This window comes from Centruroides vittatus, unplaced genomic scaffold (genome assembly GCF_030686945.1).
Source record: "Centruroides vittatus isolate TY-2023 unplaced genomic scaffold, ASM3068694v2 contig_19, whole genome shotgun sequence".
NCBI lineage: Eukaryota > Metazoa > Arthropoda > Arachnida > Scorpiones > Buthidae > Centruroides > Centruroides vittatus.
Window position 1 is genome coordinate 6,259,587 of NW_027121169.1, and position 21,031 is coordinate 6,280,617.

The 21,031-nt window shown below is 32.8% G+C and overlaps 1 protein-coding gene across 1 annotated transcript; it reads left to right on the forward strand.

Annotated features, from left to right (window-relative positions):
• Positions 1-4,842: 4,842 nt before the first annotated feature.
• On the forward strand, positions 4,843-17,393 carry LOC136970253 (uncharacterized). Its single transcript, XM_067264678.1, has 25 exons — positions 4,843-5,037; positions 5,110-5,222; positions 5,296-5,381; positions 5,536-5,726; positions 5,799-5,868; positions 5,934-6,060; positions 6,483-6,680; positions 6,768-6,941; positions 7,571-7,637; positions 7,710-7,892; positions 7,960-8,116; positions 8,652-8,851; positions 8,904-9,016; positions 9,086-9,171; positions 11,030-11,220; positions 11,292-11,361; positions 11,436-11,562; positions 11,686-11,874; positions 12,445-12,618; positions 12,687-12,753; positions 12,820-12,999; positions 13,769-13,924; positions 16,441-16,613; positions 16,956-17,154; positions 17,222-17,393. The coding sequence occupies exons 1-25, from the start codon at positions 4,848-4,850 to the stop codon at positions 17,377-17,379; spliced, it is 3,639 nt and encodes a 1,212-aa protein (XP_067120779.1). The 5' UTR covers positions 4,843-4,847; the 3' UTR covers positions 17,380-17,393.
• Positions 17,394-21,031: the final 3,638 nt, after the last annotated feature.

Here is a 21,031-nt window from a genome sequence, read left to right on the forward strand (position 1 = left end):
TTATGGATTAAAAATTTGAAAGTTAAAAAAAATTTGTAGGAAAACTTAATTTTGAATAAAAAAAAACTCTAATATTACCTTTTTGACAATAATATTGCACTCACGCCTTTTAAGAAACACAAGAATTGCTAAAATTGCTAGTTCACAGCTTACCAGTCTGACTGATTGCGTGACAGAAACAAACACAAACAAGCACAGACGCGGCGCGTTCGTATTGCATGTTTGAACAAGTCGTCGACAAGTGAGTAACTCGTCACAAAAAAATTGTTTCGGTTTAGTATGTAGTACCATTTTATTATAATTAATTTGATAACAATATATTGATGGGAGAAAGTCGATAAAATAAATTCAATTTTAGAAATGCTTGGCGGGCCGCATAAACATGTTTAACGGGCCGCAAGCAGCCAGCGGGCCGCGTGATGCTCATCCCTGCTTTATCCGATGTAACGTAGTTACAAATTAACGAAAATTCGTCAAAAACTTCTGCATCTTTATTACAGTCAATATATTCCTTTTCAATTAATACATCCAGAGATTTTTGGACGTCTTCCCATGCGGGGACCTTTTTTAAATCTGCCCAATAAAATATCTCCATTTCTTTGGTAAGAAAGCAAGTCCACTGCTCCAGATATTCACGGCTTGTTTGATAAAATTCTGTAGCCGCCCTTTTCACAAACTCTTTATCTATGTCAGTAACATTATCACTCTAATAACCACCACCTTATAAGTTGCCGAGGGAATTTTTAATTAAGAAAACTAACCTTTTCGATCTATTACATAGATCATCCTCAGGTTTAAACTAGAATAGATCGAAAACGTTAGTTTTCTTAATTAAAAATTCCCTCAGCAACTTATAAGGTGGTGGTTATTGGAGTACATATTTTTGCTGAGTACGCTTATGTTCAGTAACATTATCTTTCGATTTCACTATTAATTGACGGACCATAAATGGAAGAAACTGATTGGTCTGTTTCTGAGTCAAATTGTCTTTTAGTTGATTGATTTCTTTTGCAGCTTCAATTGCCGATACAGTCTGACCTTCCAGTTTCAATACAGCTTGATGAAAACTTGCTGACAGAGCGTGTAAAAAATAAAGCCACAATTCGGATGAGGGATCTTCAAAAAAGTTTTTTAGTAACAGGGGACATTTTTCAATACTCAAAAAGTAGTTTTTTAATGGCTGATACATTTTTAAAACCCTTTCCAAGGCAGGCATAAGAGCAAGCCATCTAGTTTTGCTATAGCCGAGCATTTGTTGATATTTCGTTTCAGTTTCGGCGCAAAACTTTTTTAGAGCTTCAACTCGAATCGTGTAAATATAAAAAAATGAATATATCTTCACAATAATGCTTTCGTAATCTAAGGGTAGCCTATCTGCAGCAGATTTTATTGCATTGTGAATTACATGGGCTCCACATCCAATACCTATCAATGGCTTTTTCAGTGATGATTGCAATTTCGTTAACACATTGTTAGTTCCTCGCCTAGTCGCACCTCCGAAATTGACGTTGGCATTGTCTTCGCAAAATGCCACGACTTTTGCTGTCAAATTATTATCTGTCAACACTTGGTTTAAATAATCGACAATGATGTCAGAAGTCTCGCCTGGTTGGTCTTGGAGATCTAAAGTTTTTACTTGCACACCTACGAAAGGTTGAAAAAAGCGCACTAGAATAGGGTATATTTTCTTGTTACCGTGGTTTGAAGCGTCGTTTAGTGTTGTAATACAATTGGACTTATCAAGATCATCTTTTAATTCTTTCATTGCTGTAGGCGTCAAAACATTTACTACAATAGCTTCTGATTTCGTACGCGCGCATGTAAATTTGGGATCAAAACATGATTGAATTAATTTCGACGCACAATCATTAGAGCGAAAACTGTGGTTTTCTTGTATCGTGTGATAAGCCCAGATGCCTTCTGCCGCGGCGATATCCAAATCCTTTAAAGTTGGTGCGTCCGATTTCTTGAAAAAGGTTAACATCGAAGAACTCGAAGCGGCGGTACGATCGGCATTTTTATGTTTTTCAGACTTTAAATGCTGTTCAATATCACTGGCACCACCATAGGAAACGCTAAATTCTGTACGACACTTTTCACATCTGACATCTGAGGGAGTATTTATTTGCTTGATAAACGGATATTTTGCTTGTAAGTTAACATTGAACGTACACTTGCGTTTCGGCATTTTAACTTATGATTCCAAAACAAAAGAAGTTTAAGTTATTTACTAGGTACACGAGCCTCAAACAACAAAAAAACAAATATCGAGAAGTGGGCGAACGAAAAATCTGCCAAACAATTAGTCAACAAAGCGCGAGCGATGACGTCTTCGCCACTCTCGGCTATCGTCGCGTCAACCGACGACGCGGTTTGCTCTCGCACACCGATCTCGTCCGGCCGGCTCGACTACTCAAATTTTCGCGCGGTTTCAGAAAACGGGACAATTTTGCGTCCCAGAGTTCATTTCGGGGACACCGGGACTCGTAACTCTAAAAAGAGACAGTCCCGTTCAAAACGGGACGTCTGGTTAGGTTATCTATACAGGTACTCCTCACTTTACGACCGAGTCCCGTTCCGACGACTACGTCGTTAGCCAAATTGTTGATAAGCGAGGAGCTTGTGCCGGGAATATAGGGTCGTTGTAAAATTATACAAATTATGCAACAAACTTCAAGTTTATTCATAAAAAGACTATTATAGCACGCTATTAGCCGATTATAGTACTATAAGACTATTATAGTAAGCGCAAGCCTATTATAGTACGCTTAGTGCGCATGTCACCACTCGCCACTGACCGACACTCAAGCTGAGAAAGGGGATTCCCCGAATTGCAGGTCGAAACTCGAGTGGTCGTAAGTGCGAGTGGTCGTTAAGCAGATAGGTCGTAAAGTGAGGGGCGTACCTGTATATATATATATGGACGTGTTTGTGCCTATATCTCACTCTGCAGCCAAAACTACACATTGCACATGAATGATGTTTGTGTGTGGTAGTAGCCCCAAGTCTCCCATCGTGCACTATGGTGGTTGCGTCTCGATAGCTATAAGGGTGTAGGAGATATGGGGGTTGAAAGTGATTGACTACAAAAATGTATGACGCTTCAATGAGAATGTTCCAGTTTTTTCTAGAAATTTCCAGAACCTAGAGGTGAAATTTGGTACACAGTTAGAAAATGCACACTAAGAAGGGATTTTTCGAAATTCCCCCCGCAGGGGAGAGAGGGAGAGCATTACCCTGAAGAATGGCTTTCTACTGTACTATTTTAGATGCGAATTTTTGCATTTAACTACGTTTCAGTAGGGAACGCAATGAAAATGAACACTACGAAGGGATTTTTCGAAATTTCCTCCGCCGGGGGAGAGGGAGAGCATTAAGTACTAACCTGAAGAACAGCTTCTACTGTACTATTTTAGATGCGATTTTTTGTTTTTAATTACGTTTAGTCTTCATTGAGTACTTAGGAGTATTAAATTCATAACATTTCAGACATTGTTATAAATCTTATATATAAAATTCTCGTGTCACAATGTTAGTTACCTTACTCCTCCGAAACGGTTTTACCGATTTTTACCAAATTTCATATGCATATTCAGTAGGTCTGAGAATCGGCTACTATCTGTTTTTCATACCCCTACACCATTTCCCCCTTTCAAAAATATATTTATATATGGATTAAGGCTTTTATGTCCAACAGATGGCGCTAACTTCCGACGACCTAAGTTTGCTTTTCTGTCAGGCATTATGCTTTTCTGTGAGAATGGACTGAAGCAGATCATTTTCTATCTATCTATATAAATAAAATATAACGTTCGTTTGTTCCTACCGATTCCTTTGAAATTTTGACACAACGTTGCATTCGAATACGCACGTGTTTTTATATAATATACATGTCGAAATTCCCCCCAGTGGGGGGAGATGGACGGGATTAAGGCTTACCGTGAATAACTCGGCTTCTATTATACTATTTTACATGCGGTTTTTTGCGTTTTTAATTGCGTTTTAATAGGTTACGTCAACAGAATATACACTAAAAAGGGATTTTTCGATATTCCCCAGCGGGAAAAGTGACGGGATTAAGGCTTACTGTGAAGAACTCGGCTTTTATTATACTATTTTAGATGCGTTTTTGATTGCGTTTTAATAGGGTACGTCAAGAGAATGTACACTAAGAAGGGATTTTTTGAAATTCCCTCCACGGGGGAAGTGTTATACATTTATAATAGATACATTTTGAGCCACAACAACGCGTGGCCGGGTCAGCTAGTATTTTTTATATATTTCGAATTTTTTTTACCAAATGTTCGAACCGTTTTAAATTCGAATTTGTTATTGCATATTGGTTCGATTATAGAACGATTGTAAACGTTCGAGAAAATTTATCAAATTAAAAACAGTTGGTTTGATTCTCGCGGTAGGTGTTATATAACAATTACTATGGTTGTTGAAATATTGAATGTAAATAGGGTTTGCTTGCAAAATCCGCGCGAGCGAAGCCGCGGGTAACAGCTAGTTAAACAATAAAGTTAAGTATCTGTTCAAATATTAAAATAATTTGACTAAAACATTGATTGCTGCTGCTAATTATTTTGTTGCTGATACTATAAAAAGTTGTAAAATCGTGTATTTTGTTTCAATAACAGCATTTAAAGGATAAATTATTTTATGTTTTAAGAAAATAAATTCATGTGTTTAAAAGGAGCATCTTAACACTACATTTATATGATAATTGTTTAAATAAATCATATAATAATAGGAAGCGTTTAGAGCAGATAAGAAATACCTTATCTAAGAACAAAGTTTAAAAATCAAAATTTATTATGAATTTGTACACTCAAACTGAAAGGATGTTGTGGCAATTATGTACAATTGTTGTTTGTGTAGTTTTTTTAATATCGATAACAAAATGGAACCAGCGCAAACAGTTAAACCGTCTTAAAGAGTGTAATTTACCTGTTTCACCAATACCTAACCTTTTTTATTTGTTTTGTAAAGTAATGCTGAATAGAAATAATTCAGATTACATTCCTCAAGTTTGTAAGTTTGTTATATTTCCTTATTTTAATAAGATTTGTGAGATTTATTAACTTCTATTTTAATTTTAATCAGGGATTTTCCAGTATATGTATGGCAAAAGTCGTTTATACGAAAGAGAGAGACTGTACGTTGTTTGTGTAGCTGGAAACTTTATTGTACATTTGTACAAACCGGAATATATCGAAGTAAAGTTTGCAAAAATATTTATATTAAATTAAAAAGTACGTTTTATATTAATTAGATGTACTTTTTTACAAGGTAATTATAAACAGCCACACAGTTCTAGATAAAGGTTGGATGTATAATGTTTTAAATTCGTGGCTAGGAAATGGGTTAATTACCAGGTAAATTCATTTATTATAAATAAAAATTTTGTAATTTTATTACTCTAGCAGTTATCTTTTTAAAACATATTTAAATCTATAAACACCTAAAAAACTTATATATTTTGGTACTAAGAATGTATCAAGAGTGTGGCTTTTATATTTTTCTATACAGATCCGGAGAATTGTGGAAGCCAAGACGAAAGTTATTAACACCAGCATTTCACTTTAAAATTCTAGAAAATTTTCGTACAGTTATCAATAAGCATTGCTTTATTTTAATCGATAAACTAGAAAAGCAAGTACAAGATCCATGGGTGAACATCACTCGCATGTTATCTCTATGCACTCTTGATATTATAGCAGGTATCTATTATTAATCTAATTGCTGCCTAATCTTATAAGGTATTAGTATATTTTTATAATATATTTATTAAGAAACGGCGATGGGAGTGGAAATAAATGCTCAACAGGATGAAGAATCTGAATATGTCAAGTCAATTAATAGGTAAATATTTCTGATATTCATGTTGAATTATTTATATTAAATTATATATTTGCCTTTAATTCTAGAATTGAAGAATTGATACTATACAGAAATATGTATCCTTGGTTCTGGTCGGACAGTTTTTTCAAATTAACACCTTCAGGAAGAGAATTTAATCGTGTTGTTAACACTCTGCACAGCTTTACAAGAAAGGTATAATATTCTACATACAGGGTTTGCTATAACTTGATATCGTTACATGTAAGCAGTTTAAGTATGAGATATTACATTCTTATTCATTTATTGATGAGCAAGTGAGGAAAACCACTTAATACTGGTAGGTCGCAGGTTCGCACTTGACCAAAGAGATAGTCACATGGAGTTATCCGGATTTATTCAACTGTTTAATAACTAAATAGAGGCCAGTCTCCCGTTGAAAGTTTTCTCAGAGAAGGGAATCACTACCTTTCGCAGATTGCATGTGAGCTGCCTTGCCTTATCCCACGTGCTGCATTGCTCGTGAGATAAAATAAGGCACGCAACACATGGCAATCTGCCAAAGTATCTACATTACATCACTTGGCAGTAATTTTTACTGAAATATAAACTTCATCTCACGTTTTCCATGTAAACAGATAATATCTGAAAGGAAAAGAGAAATGCAAAATAACTACGAAAATATACAAAACTTGAGGGATGAAGATTCCGAAAATGTATATACTCAAAGTAAGAACAGAAAACCATTCCTCACCCTTCTTCTCCATCATCATTTGAGTAATGGAGACATCACTGAAGAAGATATCAGAGAAGAAGTGGATACCTTCATGTTCGCTGTATGTATATAAGGGGTATATATATATATCACGAGACGTATTCTTAAGATAAGAAGTACTGGTACTTTAGAATCATTCTTGCTCCAGGGCCACGATACTACTTCAGTAGGCATTTCATGGACATTATACAATCTCGGACTTTATCCCGATATACAGCAGAAAGTATACGACGAGGTTGTTAGAGTATGTAGAAATGATAAGAAAAGACCAATTACATCAGAAGATATCAAAGAGATGAAGTATTTAGACTGTGTTATAAAGGTAAATATATAACTATAGCAATACAAACTATATATATTTATGTGGTTATTTATTTTTTAATTCCCAATTGGAGAGAACCGCGCTGTCAGTAATTATTTTCTTTATTATTCTTAAATAAAAGACAGAACTAATGCATGACCTGGTAAAACGACTTTACTAACTTTTTACATTACCCAAACGACTTTCTAAATCCCAAAAAATTATAAAAAAATATTTAAAAATTAAAAGATCCACATTGGTGAATGTTAATATACTGTACTGTATATTCAAAATGAGTGAGTAAAACTGAATTTCTTTAATTCTTTGTCCTTTTTTAACTTTAAAACCCTAAGGTTTAGTTTTCGGTTTTATTTTTTCATAATAGTTTGGTGTCTTAGAAAGTTTTTAAGGTTTTTGTAATGCTCATTTGTATGGATCTTAAACTTCTCTCTTTAGACATATTATAAAAAAAGTTTTATGCAACTATGTAACTGTGTTAAGAGATGAATGAATGAAGGCAATTGAAGTATGTATATCATTATTGTAAAATCTTAATAAAATCATTACATCAGATCATGCGCTTTTCTGTCTTCTATTTGAAAAGAGTAAGTACAGAACGGCTGTTGTTTATCTTAGTCTTGTAAATTTAGGAAACTCTTCGGTTATATCCATCAGTTCCAGTCATTGCAAGACAAAGTAAAGAAGACTTAAAATTAAGTAAGCACTTTAACTCGATATTATTTTGTATTTTATAGTGAAAAAAAATATGAAAGAATTATATATTTTTAGATGATACAACGACTATACCAGCAAATTCCTTTATATTTATTGAAATTTATTCACTACATCACGATCCTGAATATTATCCAAATCCTGAAGTATTTGATCCCGATCGGTTCCTGCCAGAGAACTGTAAAGGAAGACATCCTTTCGCTTTCATCCCCTTTTCAGCAGGGCCAAGAAATTGCATAGGTAAGTACAATGTGTGAGCAATTAAAGGCATTTATATGCAAAATTTACTATGCAATTTTGTAATTAGGCCAAAAATTTGCATTGATGGAGGAGAAGATTATTATAAGCAATATTTTACGTCATTTCATTGTCAAATCTGTTGATTTTCCTGATAAGATTGCTCTATGTCCAGAAATTGTTCTTCGACCTGCTAAAGAGTTAAAACTACAATTTAAAGCAAGATAAAAGATGAATTTTAAACAATATGAATCTTTAGTCAAGTTCTCAAGTATCTCAAGTTTTACAAATTTTAATGTAACGTTTTACGTATTTTCAATAATAAATTTTTAAAAGTGTATTTTTAGCTAATTAACTAAACAAATAACGTGTTTTCTTTAAGAAAATTCTATGTAATATTTAGTAATAAGAATAAATTATAAATTACAATATAATTTCTTGATTTAATTAACTTATATTAATTAATTTTGTTGGGTGAGACTTGAAATGAATTTAATTATTGTCTTTTATGAATGAGTGAAACAATCTAGGATTTATCCGAATGTACCAAACACATATACGTATAAATCTCTTTTGGATAAATTTAAAGTATAGAATGTAATTGCCTAATATTTTACTTCTAAAACCTATGTTCTAAAACCTTTTTACATTAAATTAATTTCTGTTTTAATTACGTTTACCGAAGATGTTTACACGACTTTATCAGCTATAAAGGGCATAGGTGAAGTGTAAGTTTAAACACAGATAATTCTTTAACTGATATTACTTAAGAAATAAAATGGCGTATATACTTTTGACCGTGGCACTACTTATTGCTATAACTGCAATCATTTCGTATGTTCGATGGAAGGAACAAGTAACAAAAGCGAAGAAAAATGGTTTACACCTGTTTACACTTGCTCCAATGTGGTACTTTTTCTGGAAATTCTTATTTAAAAATCGAGAAGTTAACGACCAAGTTGGTAAGTAAAAGCATTGTTAAATGTAATTACTTAAACACTAATTCTATTGAAGATTTATTTAGCAGAATGTGTGGAATGAACAAGTTGTTTGAGAGGGAGCGAATCTTCGCTGTCACCTTCAACAGAATGTTTATTATCCATATTTATAAAACCGAATATATAAAAGTATGAAGGTTTCTTCTAAATAATTAAAATACAATAAGTATTTAACCTAAGTATTTTCGCGATTTTTAGGCAATTTTAAGTAACAACGATGTACTAAATAAATCGCGATTGTATGATTTGATGCATCCTTGGATCGGAACTGGTCTGCTTACAAGGTAAAAAAATTCAATATTATAAAAACATATTTGTAATTTAATTGAGTTTTTATATGCTTGCAACACTTGAATTATCTCAGTGATAAAGTTTTATCTGTTTGCAAGGTTATTTATATCATTATTTAACTCGATGATTGTAATTTTCGTATTTATAGATTAAATAAGGAATAAAAATCTTTTAAAGTTATCGTTGATTTTTATATAATTTTAATACATTTCCTAAAGGCATTTCAAGTCTTAATATATTTATAAAATTGAGAAATAGTCATTATTGCAATGAGGATAATCGTTTCTCGTTTATTTAAATATTTAATGAAAAACGGCCACTCCTTTAGCAGGAAAGTATGATGTACAGGAGCAAGACACTACAGTACTAATTTGAAGTGGAGAGCATATATTTTAAATTAAATAAATTTAAAATATGATTAAAAATTTCAACCCGTTAGTTGCTCGTTTTTATTTAATTAATCGAAATATTCTTCTATATTTTATCATTTTACTTTCTTAATCAAAATTTTATTGCAAGCCTATTCTTTCTTCAGCCTACAAGAATAGTTGATAAATCCACTAACACCTATAATTGTGGATTTGCGCATGATTAACAGACTAACCAGAGTTTTCGGCAATTCCTTCACATGTATTACACAATAAATAAGGACCTGTTTCCTCTGTTCAATAGAAAGTCCTACTGAAGGCAACGTCTTGCAGACATCCACGTACTGTGTGTCGTATTTCTATCAATCCAATTTCCATGAAGATATCTGTATGTGAGATATGCAGAGGGTCAGGGGCTAAACCTTCCCGATTACTTACACTGCACAGGTTGGTACAACCCGATCTCGATGACGCTTCGGATGGCTAGGAGGGCAAAAAGTGAGTGGGGAGTGCGTCGGTAAGTGAACAGGTTTCCTTAAATTGACAGAAGACAGGTCTTAACAAATAAATAGATTTATTGATTAACTAGATCAACCAACAAAGTTTGTTACAAGTCTATTCTACTATACGCTATACTAGATTAGATGTGGTTAACATAGGATCAATGCAAGGTTTTACAAGTTCAAAATGGGACGGCTATGAGCTCGGCCTAATGCCGTTACTACGGAGAGAGAGTTCACAGAATTCTAACAAAATACCTCTGGATGTGAGATGGGATAACAGAAGTATGGCGGTCGCCGACGGTACGAAAGTTGTCGTTGAATGTCTTCTCCCCGGGATGCTATTCTTGGAGAGAAGACATGGAGATTAACGGGCACAAGTACAAGAATAACTTCCGTGTGCTCACGCACGCCAAGCTTCTGGGTGTGTGGGCTTTTATAGCGTTAGCGTGGGAAAACAGTCCGTTGTTGACTGTGACTTGCAGTTCTAGACAGCTAAGTGTCAATTTTCTCACCTAACTGTTGATAATTGAAGGAGGATGTTTACAATAATTCCTATACAAAAAAAATGAAAGTTTCCTTTTATTTACAAAATTTTCCCGCTAAAATCCGCGGTCTCACATGTATTTCGTTCTTATTTTTAGTCATCCAACTCTTCTCTGTGTCTTCTTTCTTTTTTTAAAGCCACTTATCATTATTATAATTTTTCGAGGATTACAATATGGAGACAAATTGTTTTGCTTTTTAAATTGCTATTATAAAAGTCGATCTTTAACCACTTTTAAGTGTGTTATATATCATCATTAATCATAACTCTGAAGAGAGATTCAATGAGATTGCTTCAAATATTCTTGAATTTTCTTCCTCTTTGTTACTCTTAATGAATGTCCTTGAAATAAATTTCCTTCTATTATTGGCTCTATTTTCTTGTGTTTCTTGTTACTTTACATTGAAATCTTACAAATTACTTTTAATTATTGTAGTACCAAGGAAAAATGGAAACAAAGACGAAAACTTTTAACTCCAGCATTTCATTTTAACATCTTAGAAACCTTTCAACCCATCTTCAACGAACATTCATTTGTTCTTGTACAAAAATTAAATAAATTAAAACCCAACTCTTGGATCGATATTGTGCCTCTGATGTCTCTCTGTACATTAGACATAATTGGAGGTAAATATTATAAATTTTATGCTAAAAATTAATATTTCATAAAATTTGCTATGACAAATATCTCATTGTAGAGACAGCAATGGGAGTAAAGTTGAGATCACAAGAAAACGAAAGTTCTGAATACGTTCAAGCAGTGGGAAAGTGAGTTTTCTTATAAAAACAATAAAAAGAAAATTAATTTACTATAAATTAAAACGTTATATATATATTATAAGAATGGATAGTTTGGTTACAGAAAGAGTGATGTATCCGTGGTATCAATTCGATTTCATTTACTACTTGACATCAGCTGGAAAAAAATTCAAGAGATATGTGAACATCATACATAATTTCACTAGACAGGTGAGTAAAATCTACTTTTCCTAATGCATAGCAAATGATAAATGATTCATGAACAATTATTAATTTGTCAACCTTATAAGAAAATTAAATCTTTTATTAATTATATAACTCAAAAAATCTAAGGTCATATCGGAGAGAAAAGAAGAATTCATAAAAATTTTAAAAGAATTGAAAGATGGAAGCGAAGAAGATGTCTTCCTTCAGAAGAAAGAGAAAAAGCCATTTTTAGATCTTTTACTTCATCATCATTTAATCCATGGAGACATTACTGAAGAAGATATCAGAGAAGAAGTGGACACCTTCATGTTTGAGGTATGTAATGTTTAAGATACATTTATTTTAATTTTTAAATTGTATTTAAATACATATGATTGATTAATTAATAATAAAATTCAAAATGTACCTTTGACTGCTAAAGTTAGATAACCATACTCTTACTGAATATTCGGTCATCACCGAATATCCAGTAGAAGTATAGTTATCTCGCTTTAATAAATAAATTAAAGTACACTGAATAAATTAATAATAATTAAATTTGTATCCTCTAGTAATTCAAAGACACGACAATCAATACGGCTTCTCATATACTTTAAATCACCTTAAAACCTACTGTTCTACGAGATTTAAAATTCAATCAGGTTCAGCCCCCAATAATTTACTATGGGTGGTTTGTCATGGATATGTTGAGTTTCGTCCATCCCCATTGTGGGCCTAACCACAATGGGCATAGAAAAATAAAGGCACTCTTAAATTCACTTTGTGCATTCTCATCATTAAAAATACACATAAGTTGCTGCTCATTGATAATTAAAACATGCAAACTAAACTCAATTACTGAATTACAGGGTTCTATACATTTTGATATTAATCCCGTTTCTTTAGGGTCACGATACTACAGCTATAGGAATCAGCTGGACACTTTATAATCTCGGTCTATATCCCGATATACAAGAGAGAGCCTATGAAGAGCTGTACACGATTTTTGGAGATGATAGGGAGCGGCCAATTACTTGCGATGATTTGAGAGATATGAAATATATAGAATGTGTTATTAAGGTAAATTACATATAATCTAAAAATCCTAAATTGCAAATTTAAATTTACAAATATGGTCGCATCATCAGGAAACATTAAGACTTTATCCTCCAGTTCCTGTCATATCCCGTTGGCATTCTGAAGAATTTAAAATTGGTAAAGTTTTATAATTATATTTTAAATTTATGGTTATAAACTCAATTTCAATAATATAATATCTAGGTGAGACAACTGTACCCAAAAATTCAATAGTGAATATATTTATACATTCTTTACATCGAGATCCTGAATTCTATCCAGACCCTGAGAAATTTAATCCCGAACGATTTTATGGTGAAAACGGCAAGGAAAGAAATCCATTTTCATATATTCCATTTTCTGCAGGAGCACGAAATTGTATTGGTAAAATAATATCTAATTTTGACGATAGATGGCGCTATTATGCTGTTAACCAAGGTCAATAAACACAAGGTCTGATGATGCATCGCGGCAATTCCCATTTTGGGTCTTTTGTGGTCGTATGTACGGTGTTTATAGAAATATAATTTTAAACAAAGAGATAAAATGTCGACGTTTATTTATGATATTTGTAATAATTTACACATTTGCTTTTATGATCAGCAGCAATAGTTTTCTCTGATCCACTCTTTTAACTTCAAATTGAAACTCTTCAAATGTATTTTTAGATATATTTGAATTTAGATACTAAAAGATTCAGCCGCTTTACATTACAAAAATTTATTGCAAAAACTTTGTAATATTCTCAACATTATTTTATCTACTAACCTCACACAGCCTCGAATTCTCAGTTGTTTACACTTGACTTTTCTGCAATATTGAAGCCATTTAGCTCTCCTAATTTTGTATGCGAGGAAAACAGAAAAATCTTACGTCTTTTTTTGACTCAATTTTACAATTCGGTGCCTAATAGCAAATAGTTTAAAACAAAAATAGATAACAAGATATCCATGTAATTGAAATGAAAAAAAAAACAGAGCCAAATTCGCTTTATAAGCACCGTATACACTACCACAAAGGAACCAATATGGCGACTGCCGCAATGTATCACGGTATCGTATTCAGATCTTGTGTTTAAAGACCATAGCGCGACGTTTTACAACTGTGCCACCTATCGTCGAAAAATAATATATTAATGTTTTTAAAATTTCAGGGCAGAGATTCGCCCTGATGGAAGAGAAAGTGGTAGTAGCTAATATATTACGTCACTTCCGAATATATGCCAAAGAGAAACCTGATAAAATGATCGAATGTGGCCAATTAGTACTTAGATCTGTGAATGGAATAAATTTAAAATTCCAGAAGCGATAAAAGGGTGATTTTTTTAACCTTATACAAATTTAGATATTTTTTCGTAAAATTCTTTAATATTATTTACTCATCATTACTTTTAATGTTTGTTTTTCAGATTATAAAAGAAGCAAGAAAATAAATGCATTTTGTATCTTTAATTAAATACTGAAATAATGTGTTTAAAAAGTTGAAAGGTTTGAAATTTGAACTTTTTTTAATTTCAACTTTCAACTGAACAAGAACGTATGACTGAAATTCAAATTGGAGGAAGAAATAAAAGTTAATAATATAAAATTATAGTAATAGAATCTTGTCTTTGGTGTAATATGTCTGAAAATAAAATCACCATTGTTTTAACTGTAGTGAAATTATTTTTTTATGTTATACTACAGTACTCGCCACGCGTTGCTGTGACTCAAAATTTATCTATTACAAATGTATAACACTTCCCTCACGTTGGGGGAATTTCGAAAAATCCCTTCTTAGTGTACATTCTCTTAACGTACCCTATTAAAACGCAATCAAAAACGCAAAAAAACCGCATCTAAAATAGTATAATAGTAGCCCAGTTCTTCACGGTAAGCCGTAATTTGTCCCTCTTCCCCGTGGGGGGACTTCGACATCTATATTATATAAAAACACGCGCGAATTCGAATGCACCGTTGTGTGAAAATTTGAAAGCAATCGGTTAAGAACTTTCGGAGATTAGCTATTAGGAACAAACGAACATGTACATTTTTATTTATATAGATAAATAAAATTTGATATTTTGGGTTAAAATTTTTAAGCTTTCATTGAATTTTCTAGTTTCAATAATATTTTACAAATAGACAAATGTAGCAATCTAACTCTGAAATAAGGACCAATTTCTCATTCAAAGTTCTCTCGAGAGGCAGATTGCTCGTGTCAGATAAATTATTCCCATTAATTCAAAATCAAAGAATTATTTCTTCAGTGTCCTCTTATAGGAAATTTTCTAATATTTAAATATCCATAGTATTAATTTGCATTCTTTCAGTTCATGTTCAAGTCTAATCTATTTGTTATCAACATGTACACTCGTTGCCATGAAAAATTAGCGCATGAAGAAGGAGTTGTCGTATCGTTGTGAAACTTGGCATGCAGATAAGTCTCAAGCAGATATAGAAATGATTACAGTTATAGGAAAATCCTGGGTTATAGCAATCAGCCCAGTTATTGAAAGTGAAATCAAAAATTTTAAATTAAGTAAGTGATATTACCACATACATAAATATAGACAGGTATCCTTCGTACAATACGGTTTGAGAAATTCTCCGTAGAAATTTTCACAACTTTTAAGTACAAACTCTCGTTATTCTATATTTTTTCGGAACGTATCTCCCGTATTATACATGGGATACCTGTATTAATACTTTTCTATTAATACATTATAAAAACAACATACGGTATATTTTTAGATGAAACAATGATTACACCAGCAAATTCTTATATTTTTCTACAAATATATGCACTATATTCTCATCCTGAGTATTATCCAAATCGTAAAATATTCGAGAATCGTTTGTATCAAGCTCCACGTTTGTGCAAGGTGTTCTATTACTGTCGTTGTACCCCTTGAAAAGTGTGAAACTTTTTCCGAGATTCTACGGCAGATTTCACTTTAATGGACAAAAATGCTCGCACGGAATGCCAGTTAAATCCAAAAAACATGTGTAAGATGCTCCAGAGTGACGAGTGGCATTTCGTCAGCCTCCATTAATAACACACTATGAGTTTCAAGATGCACTTGTTCTTGAATGCACTGCTCCCGACAGATATGATCAGCAGGAGTGGAAATAAATGCTCAACAGGATGAAGAATCTGAATATGTCAAGTCAATTAATAGATAAATATTTCTGATATTCATGTTGAATTATTTATATTAAATTATATATTTGCCTTTAATTTTAGAATTGAAGAATTGATGCTATGCAGAAATATGTGTCCTTGGTTCTGATCGGACAGTTTTTTTTCAAATTAACACCTTCAGGAAGAGAATTTAATCGTGTTGTTAACACTCTGCACAGCTTTACAAGAAAGGTATAATATTCTACATACAGGGTTTGCTATAACTTGATATCGTTACATGTAAGCAGTTTAAGTATGAGATATTACATTCTTATTCATTTATTGATGAGCAAGTGAGGAAAACCACTTAATACTGGTAGGTCGCAGGTTCGCACTTGACCAAAGAGATAGTCACATGGAGTTATCCGGATTTATTCAACTGTTTAATAACTAAATACGGGCCAGTCTCCCATTGAAAGTCTTCTCAGAGAAGGAAATCACTACCTTTCGTAGATTGCTTGTCCCACGTGCTGCATTGCCCATGAGATAAAATAAGGCACGCAACCGTTCCTCACCCTTCTTCTCCATCATCATTTGAGTAATGGAGACATTACTGAAAAAGATATCAGAGAAGTGAATACCTTTATGTTCGCTGTATGTATATAAGCTGTTTATATAACACGAGACGTATTCTTAAGTACTTTAGAATTATTCTTGCTCCAGGGCCACGATACTACTTCAGTAGGCATTCATGGACATTATACAATCTCGGACTTTACCCCGATATACAGCAGAAAGTATACGACGAGGTTGTTAGAGTATGTGGAAATGATAAGAGAACATCAATTACATCAGAAGATATCAAAGAGATGAAGTATTTAGACTGTGTTATAAAGGTAAATATATAACTATAGCAATACAAACTATATATATTTATGTGGTTATTTATTTTTTAATTCCTAATTGGGGAGAACCGCGCTGTCAGTAATTATTTTCTTTATTATTCTTAAATAAAAGACAGAACTAATGCATGACCTAATAAAACGACTTTACTCTGTCTTCCATTTAAAAAGAATAAAGAAAAGCTGTTATTTAACTTAATCTTGTAAATTTAGGAATCTCTTAGGTTATAACCATCAGTTTCAGTTATCTCAGTACAAAATAAAAAAGACGTAAAATTAAGTAAGCAATTTAACTCGATATTATTTCGTACTATAAATTGAAAAAAAATATGAAAGAATCATATATTTTTAGATGATACAATGACTATACCAGCAAATTCCTTTATTTTTATTGAAATTTATTTACTACATCACGATTCTCAGTATTATCCAAATCCTGAAGTATTTGATCCTGATCGGTTCCTGCCAGAGAACCGTAAAGGAAGACTTCCTTTTGCCTTCATCCCCTTTTCATCTTGGCCAAGAAATTGCATTGGTAAGTACAATATATGTGTAATGGAATGTATTTACATGTAAAATTTACTGTGCAATTTTGTAATTAGGCCAAAAATTTGCATTGATGGAGGAGAAGATTATTATAAGCAATATTTTACGTCATTTCATTGTCAAATCTGTTGCTTTTCCTGATAAGATTGCTCTATGTCCAGAAATTCTTCTTCGACCTGCTAAAGAGTTAAAAGTGCAATTTAAAGCAAGATAAAAAAGAATTTGAAGAATTAAGAGTCTGTGCTGTTTTCATTTTTATAAATTTTAATATAATTTTTATTTTTTTAAATAAGAAATTTAAAAAATAGGTTCTTTAAAGGTGTAAGATTTTGTCTATAAGAAAAGTTGATATTATACGGTACAGTAAAAAATTATTAAATATTTTCTTAATATTAATTTTGTTGGATCTGAATATAATATCGATAATTATTACCATACATTACATAAGTTTGATTTTCTAATTAGAAATTAATTCTTAGAATAGAGGTTGAATAATGTTTATCCTGAGGCGAATTATTACTTTATAAGTTAAGTGATACCAATCTTTAGTTTTGAATCTGTGTAGATAAGGATACGGAATGTAGTGTGTACATTCTGTGCCCTTATTGCTTTTTGTAAAGATAAGACTGTATTCGACTGAAGGAATAAAACAAAACACTAGACGATCAGCCAAGTTTTATAGAAGGTCCTGTCGTCGGAGAGCATTCTCTATGGGAAACGAGTCCCTATTAAGCCGGATGCACACATGCGGCGCGGCAAGGAAAAGCGACAGAATGACGTCACTTTTTCTCGCCGCAGAGGTCTATTTCGTGCCGCTTTTCTCGTGACGCGAAAGTTGGTCGAATTCTATCTTTCGCGGCGGCCGCCGCCAAGACGCGTTTCTATCAGCCAATAACAATTCGTCTAGCAGTCACGTGAGAAAAGACAATCATCTGGTGTTTTAATGGCAGAAAGTTCGACGTGGTTAACCGAGATAACTAACATCAGAATAAAGAGAAAAGAATAATAAATTTAACACAAAATCGACACAAATACAGTAATCATATATTATTTAATTCAAAGAACAAAACAACCGAATCTTACTCGAAATAGTATTCTTTATCGAGAGATCTTAATCGAAGAATAAGCTTACTTTGTACATCAGTTCTTTATCGATCCAACAAAATATTTCGGCAAGATTCTTGCCAATATGATATCTCTAATCCAAAATCTCCATTCGAATTTTCTAGCGAAATCTTCTAGCTAAATAAAACAAGCCGTACCAAACAAAATTTTTAAACACGTGGATAGCGGCAGTGTCAGTATCGTTCGCCATCTTGAATACTGAACGCATGCGCCAAAATGTAAACGGATTGCCGCTTGTGTGGTTGTGCTGCCGCGCGGCGAAGACGCGTTTGCGACACAGCTTTTCCTTGCCGCGCCGCATGTGTGCATCCTCCTTTATGGTGAAGAAATCTCCACGTGGCCAGCTCATTGGTCAGAGATGCCAACTCACAATCACACCAGTGCTTAGTGGTTTTATAGCCTACAATAAGCCACTGGTTGTTGTGTCCGTAAACAAAATTAAAAAATAGCGAGAATGTCAATGTTTAGTACATAATTTTATTCTACTTGTGGCGAATTTCTGTATGTAACTTGTGTTGGTGTATTTTTTTGCACATTTTATAAATACATAAATTTATAATGTTATAAAATTATGGAAAAATTTTGTACATACTTGTATTTACTACGTAGTGTACTTGCTTACCGTCTATTCAACGTCATATGCTGATATCACTGTTTTTACCTTCCCATAACATCCGGGAAAGTAAAAAGAATGATTCTGTTAAATTTTGGTGGTTAAAGGTCGAGGGGTAGGGAGATAAAGGGGATCGTATGTATCTCCAATAGGGTCGGAGTTAATAACGATTTACTCGTAATTAGCATTTATGATTTTTTATAAAAACCCAACTTTACTCTCAAAATTAAGCATTTTTTCCATTTTATAGTAGTTAAAAAATATATAATGTTTTTAATAAAATAGCAGAACAGATGGCGCCACCAAATGTTGCCTGGAAAGTTAAGCAACTCGTTGGTGGATTTTTTAACACTGAATTCCATATCAGAATCATTATATTTCATTACTTTGCAAATAGACGAGAGAATGCTATACGCTTAATGGTTTACAGTGCTGAAAAATGCTTATAGGGGATTTAAAATTGGTTTCTCGGTAATATCTCTGTTGCTATTGATTTTACGGCAATAAAAGTATGTATACAAATTTAAAGATGAGAAAATTCTATACAACAATAGTCGGTATCAATTTTTTAATACAAACGATAGTTCCCGCTCAATTTGAAGTTGAAAGTATAAATCGCTGCATTCATGTGGATATTAAAAGAGTAAAATAGTTTTGGTAAAAATGATAACATACTTTATGACTCATGGCATTGACTCCTCGCTAAGTAAAAAAATCACTGACTGACTACATATGCAAGAATCTAAGTTGCAGATTTTCGGGAGTCGATTTCTCCGCCTCCCAAACATCTGAAGTAATTCCGAATACCTCGTTCGAAAGAAAGTCGTTTTCTTAGGTAGTGTGCAAAATTTCAAAATTTTCTGTAATGCGGTTGCCGAAATATAAGCAATTGAAAAGCGTAAAAATCGCCAAAAAGGCTGTATTTTCTTCTTTTTCTTCGTCCGGCACTGCAGACAAAAACTACTTGGTCTACAAAGCTCAAATTTTAAACTGAAGTCTTTTTCGTTAAGCTTACAACAGAATGCTGGAGACTTTTGACATTTTATTTAGCATGACTAAATAACGTAACATACAAAAATTCAGCTTGCTTAAAATTTTTCTGCAGAAACTACGTTTTTTATTTTCGTTCAGTTATTAGACTAATTCTGCCACAACGATGAGGTAAGGTGAGAGTTTCATTTGGTAGTTTCGTAACGCCATGCACAATACCAAACTTTGCATACCAAAGAACAGACTTAGCGCCTAATTCTCTAAATGTGTCCTTTACTATTTGCTCCATGTCAGTGCCATTTTAACTTTAGTCATGTGACCAAAATATTCAATGAAACTTCCACAAAAGAGGATATCGTCGTATCTGCCAACCACAGAAGAGGCAACTCAGAACAAAGCAATTTCCATCGATCGCTTTGTTCGTTTTTGCGCCTATTTTCTATTAGGCGTTTGCAATGCTGTTTCTATTTTTGACCCTACATTTCATTATGCGCGCTCAGTCGTGTCAGAGATCACTTCGACCCTACTATATATTGAAAACAAAGTCACGAACACTTCTTTACATTTAAATGGACCCTCATTACATTTTTGTTCTTCGTCGAAATTAATGGAAAATGGCAAAGTTTTATCAAAATCGATGGATCAAATTTTCAGATCGATTTTGAGGATGTCCCGATTTAATTTTGGTGTCAAAAAATTTCAGGAATTCTAGGGTGATAGTGTTCCCTAATTTAACTTGCGTTTATTTGAACTTGGCCAAACCCACAGTGAGTTTGTAAAAGTCCTTTGGCTCAGAAAAAACAAAACTGAAAAAATGATTCAATTATTTACATACGATTAAAATTTCGCTACTTTATTGATTGGTAATTTGTAATTTTTGCCAAGCATTCATCTTGCAAAATATTGTGATAATAATCTGGTATGATATAAGATTACATTCATAAGGAACAATTTTAAGGAACAATTTTTAACGTTTTATTAACTTCAAATTTTAATTGTTTTTATACGCTAATATTAGTGTTTAATTAAAAATACAAAATACATTTGTTTGGTATTGTCTGTGTTAATACTATCAAAAATAGACGTTAAAATTAATGACAAATAAACAATTTCTCGAATACATTTGCAAAAAAAGAAC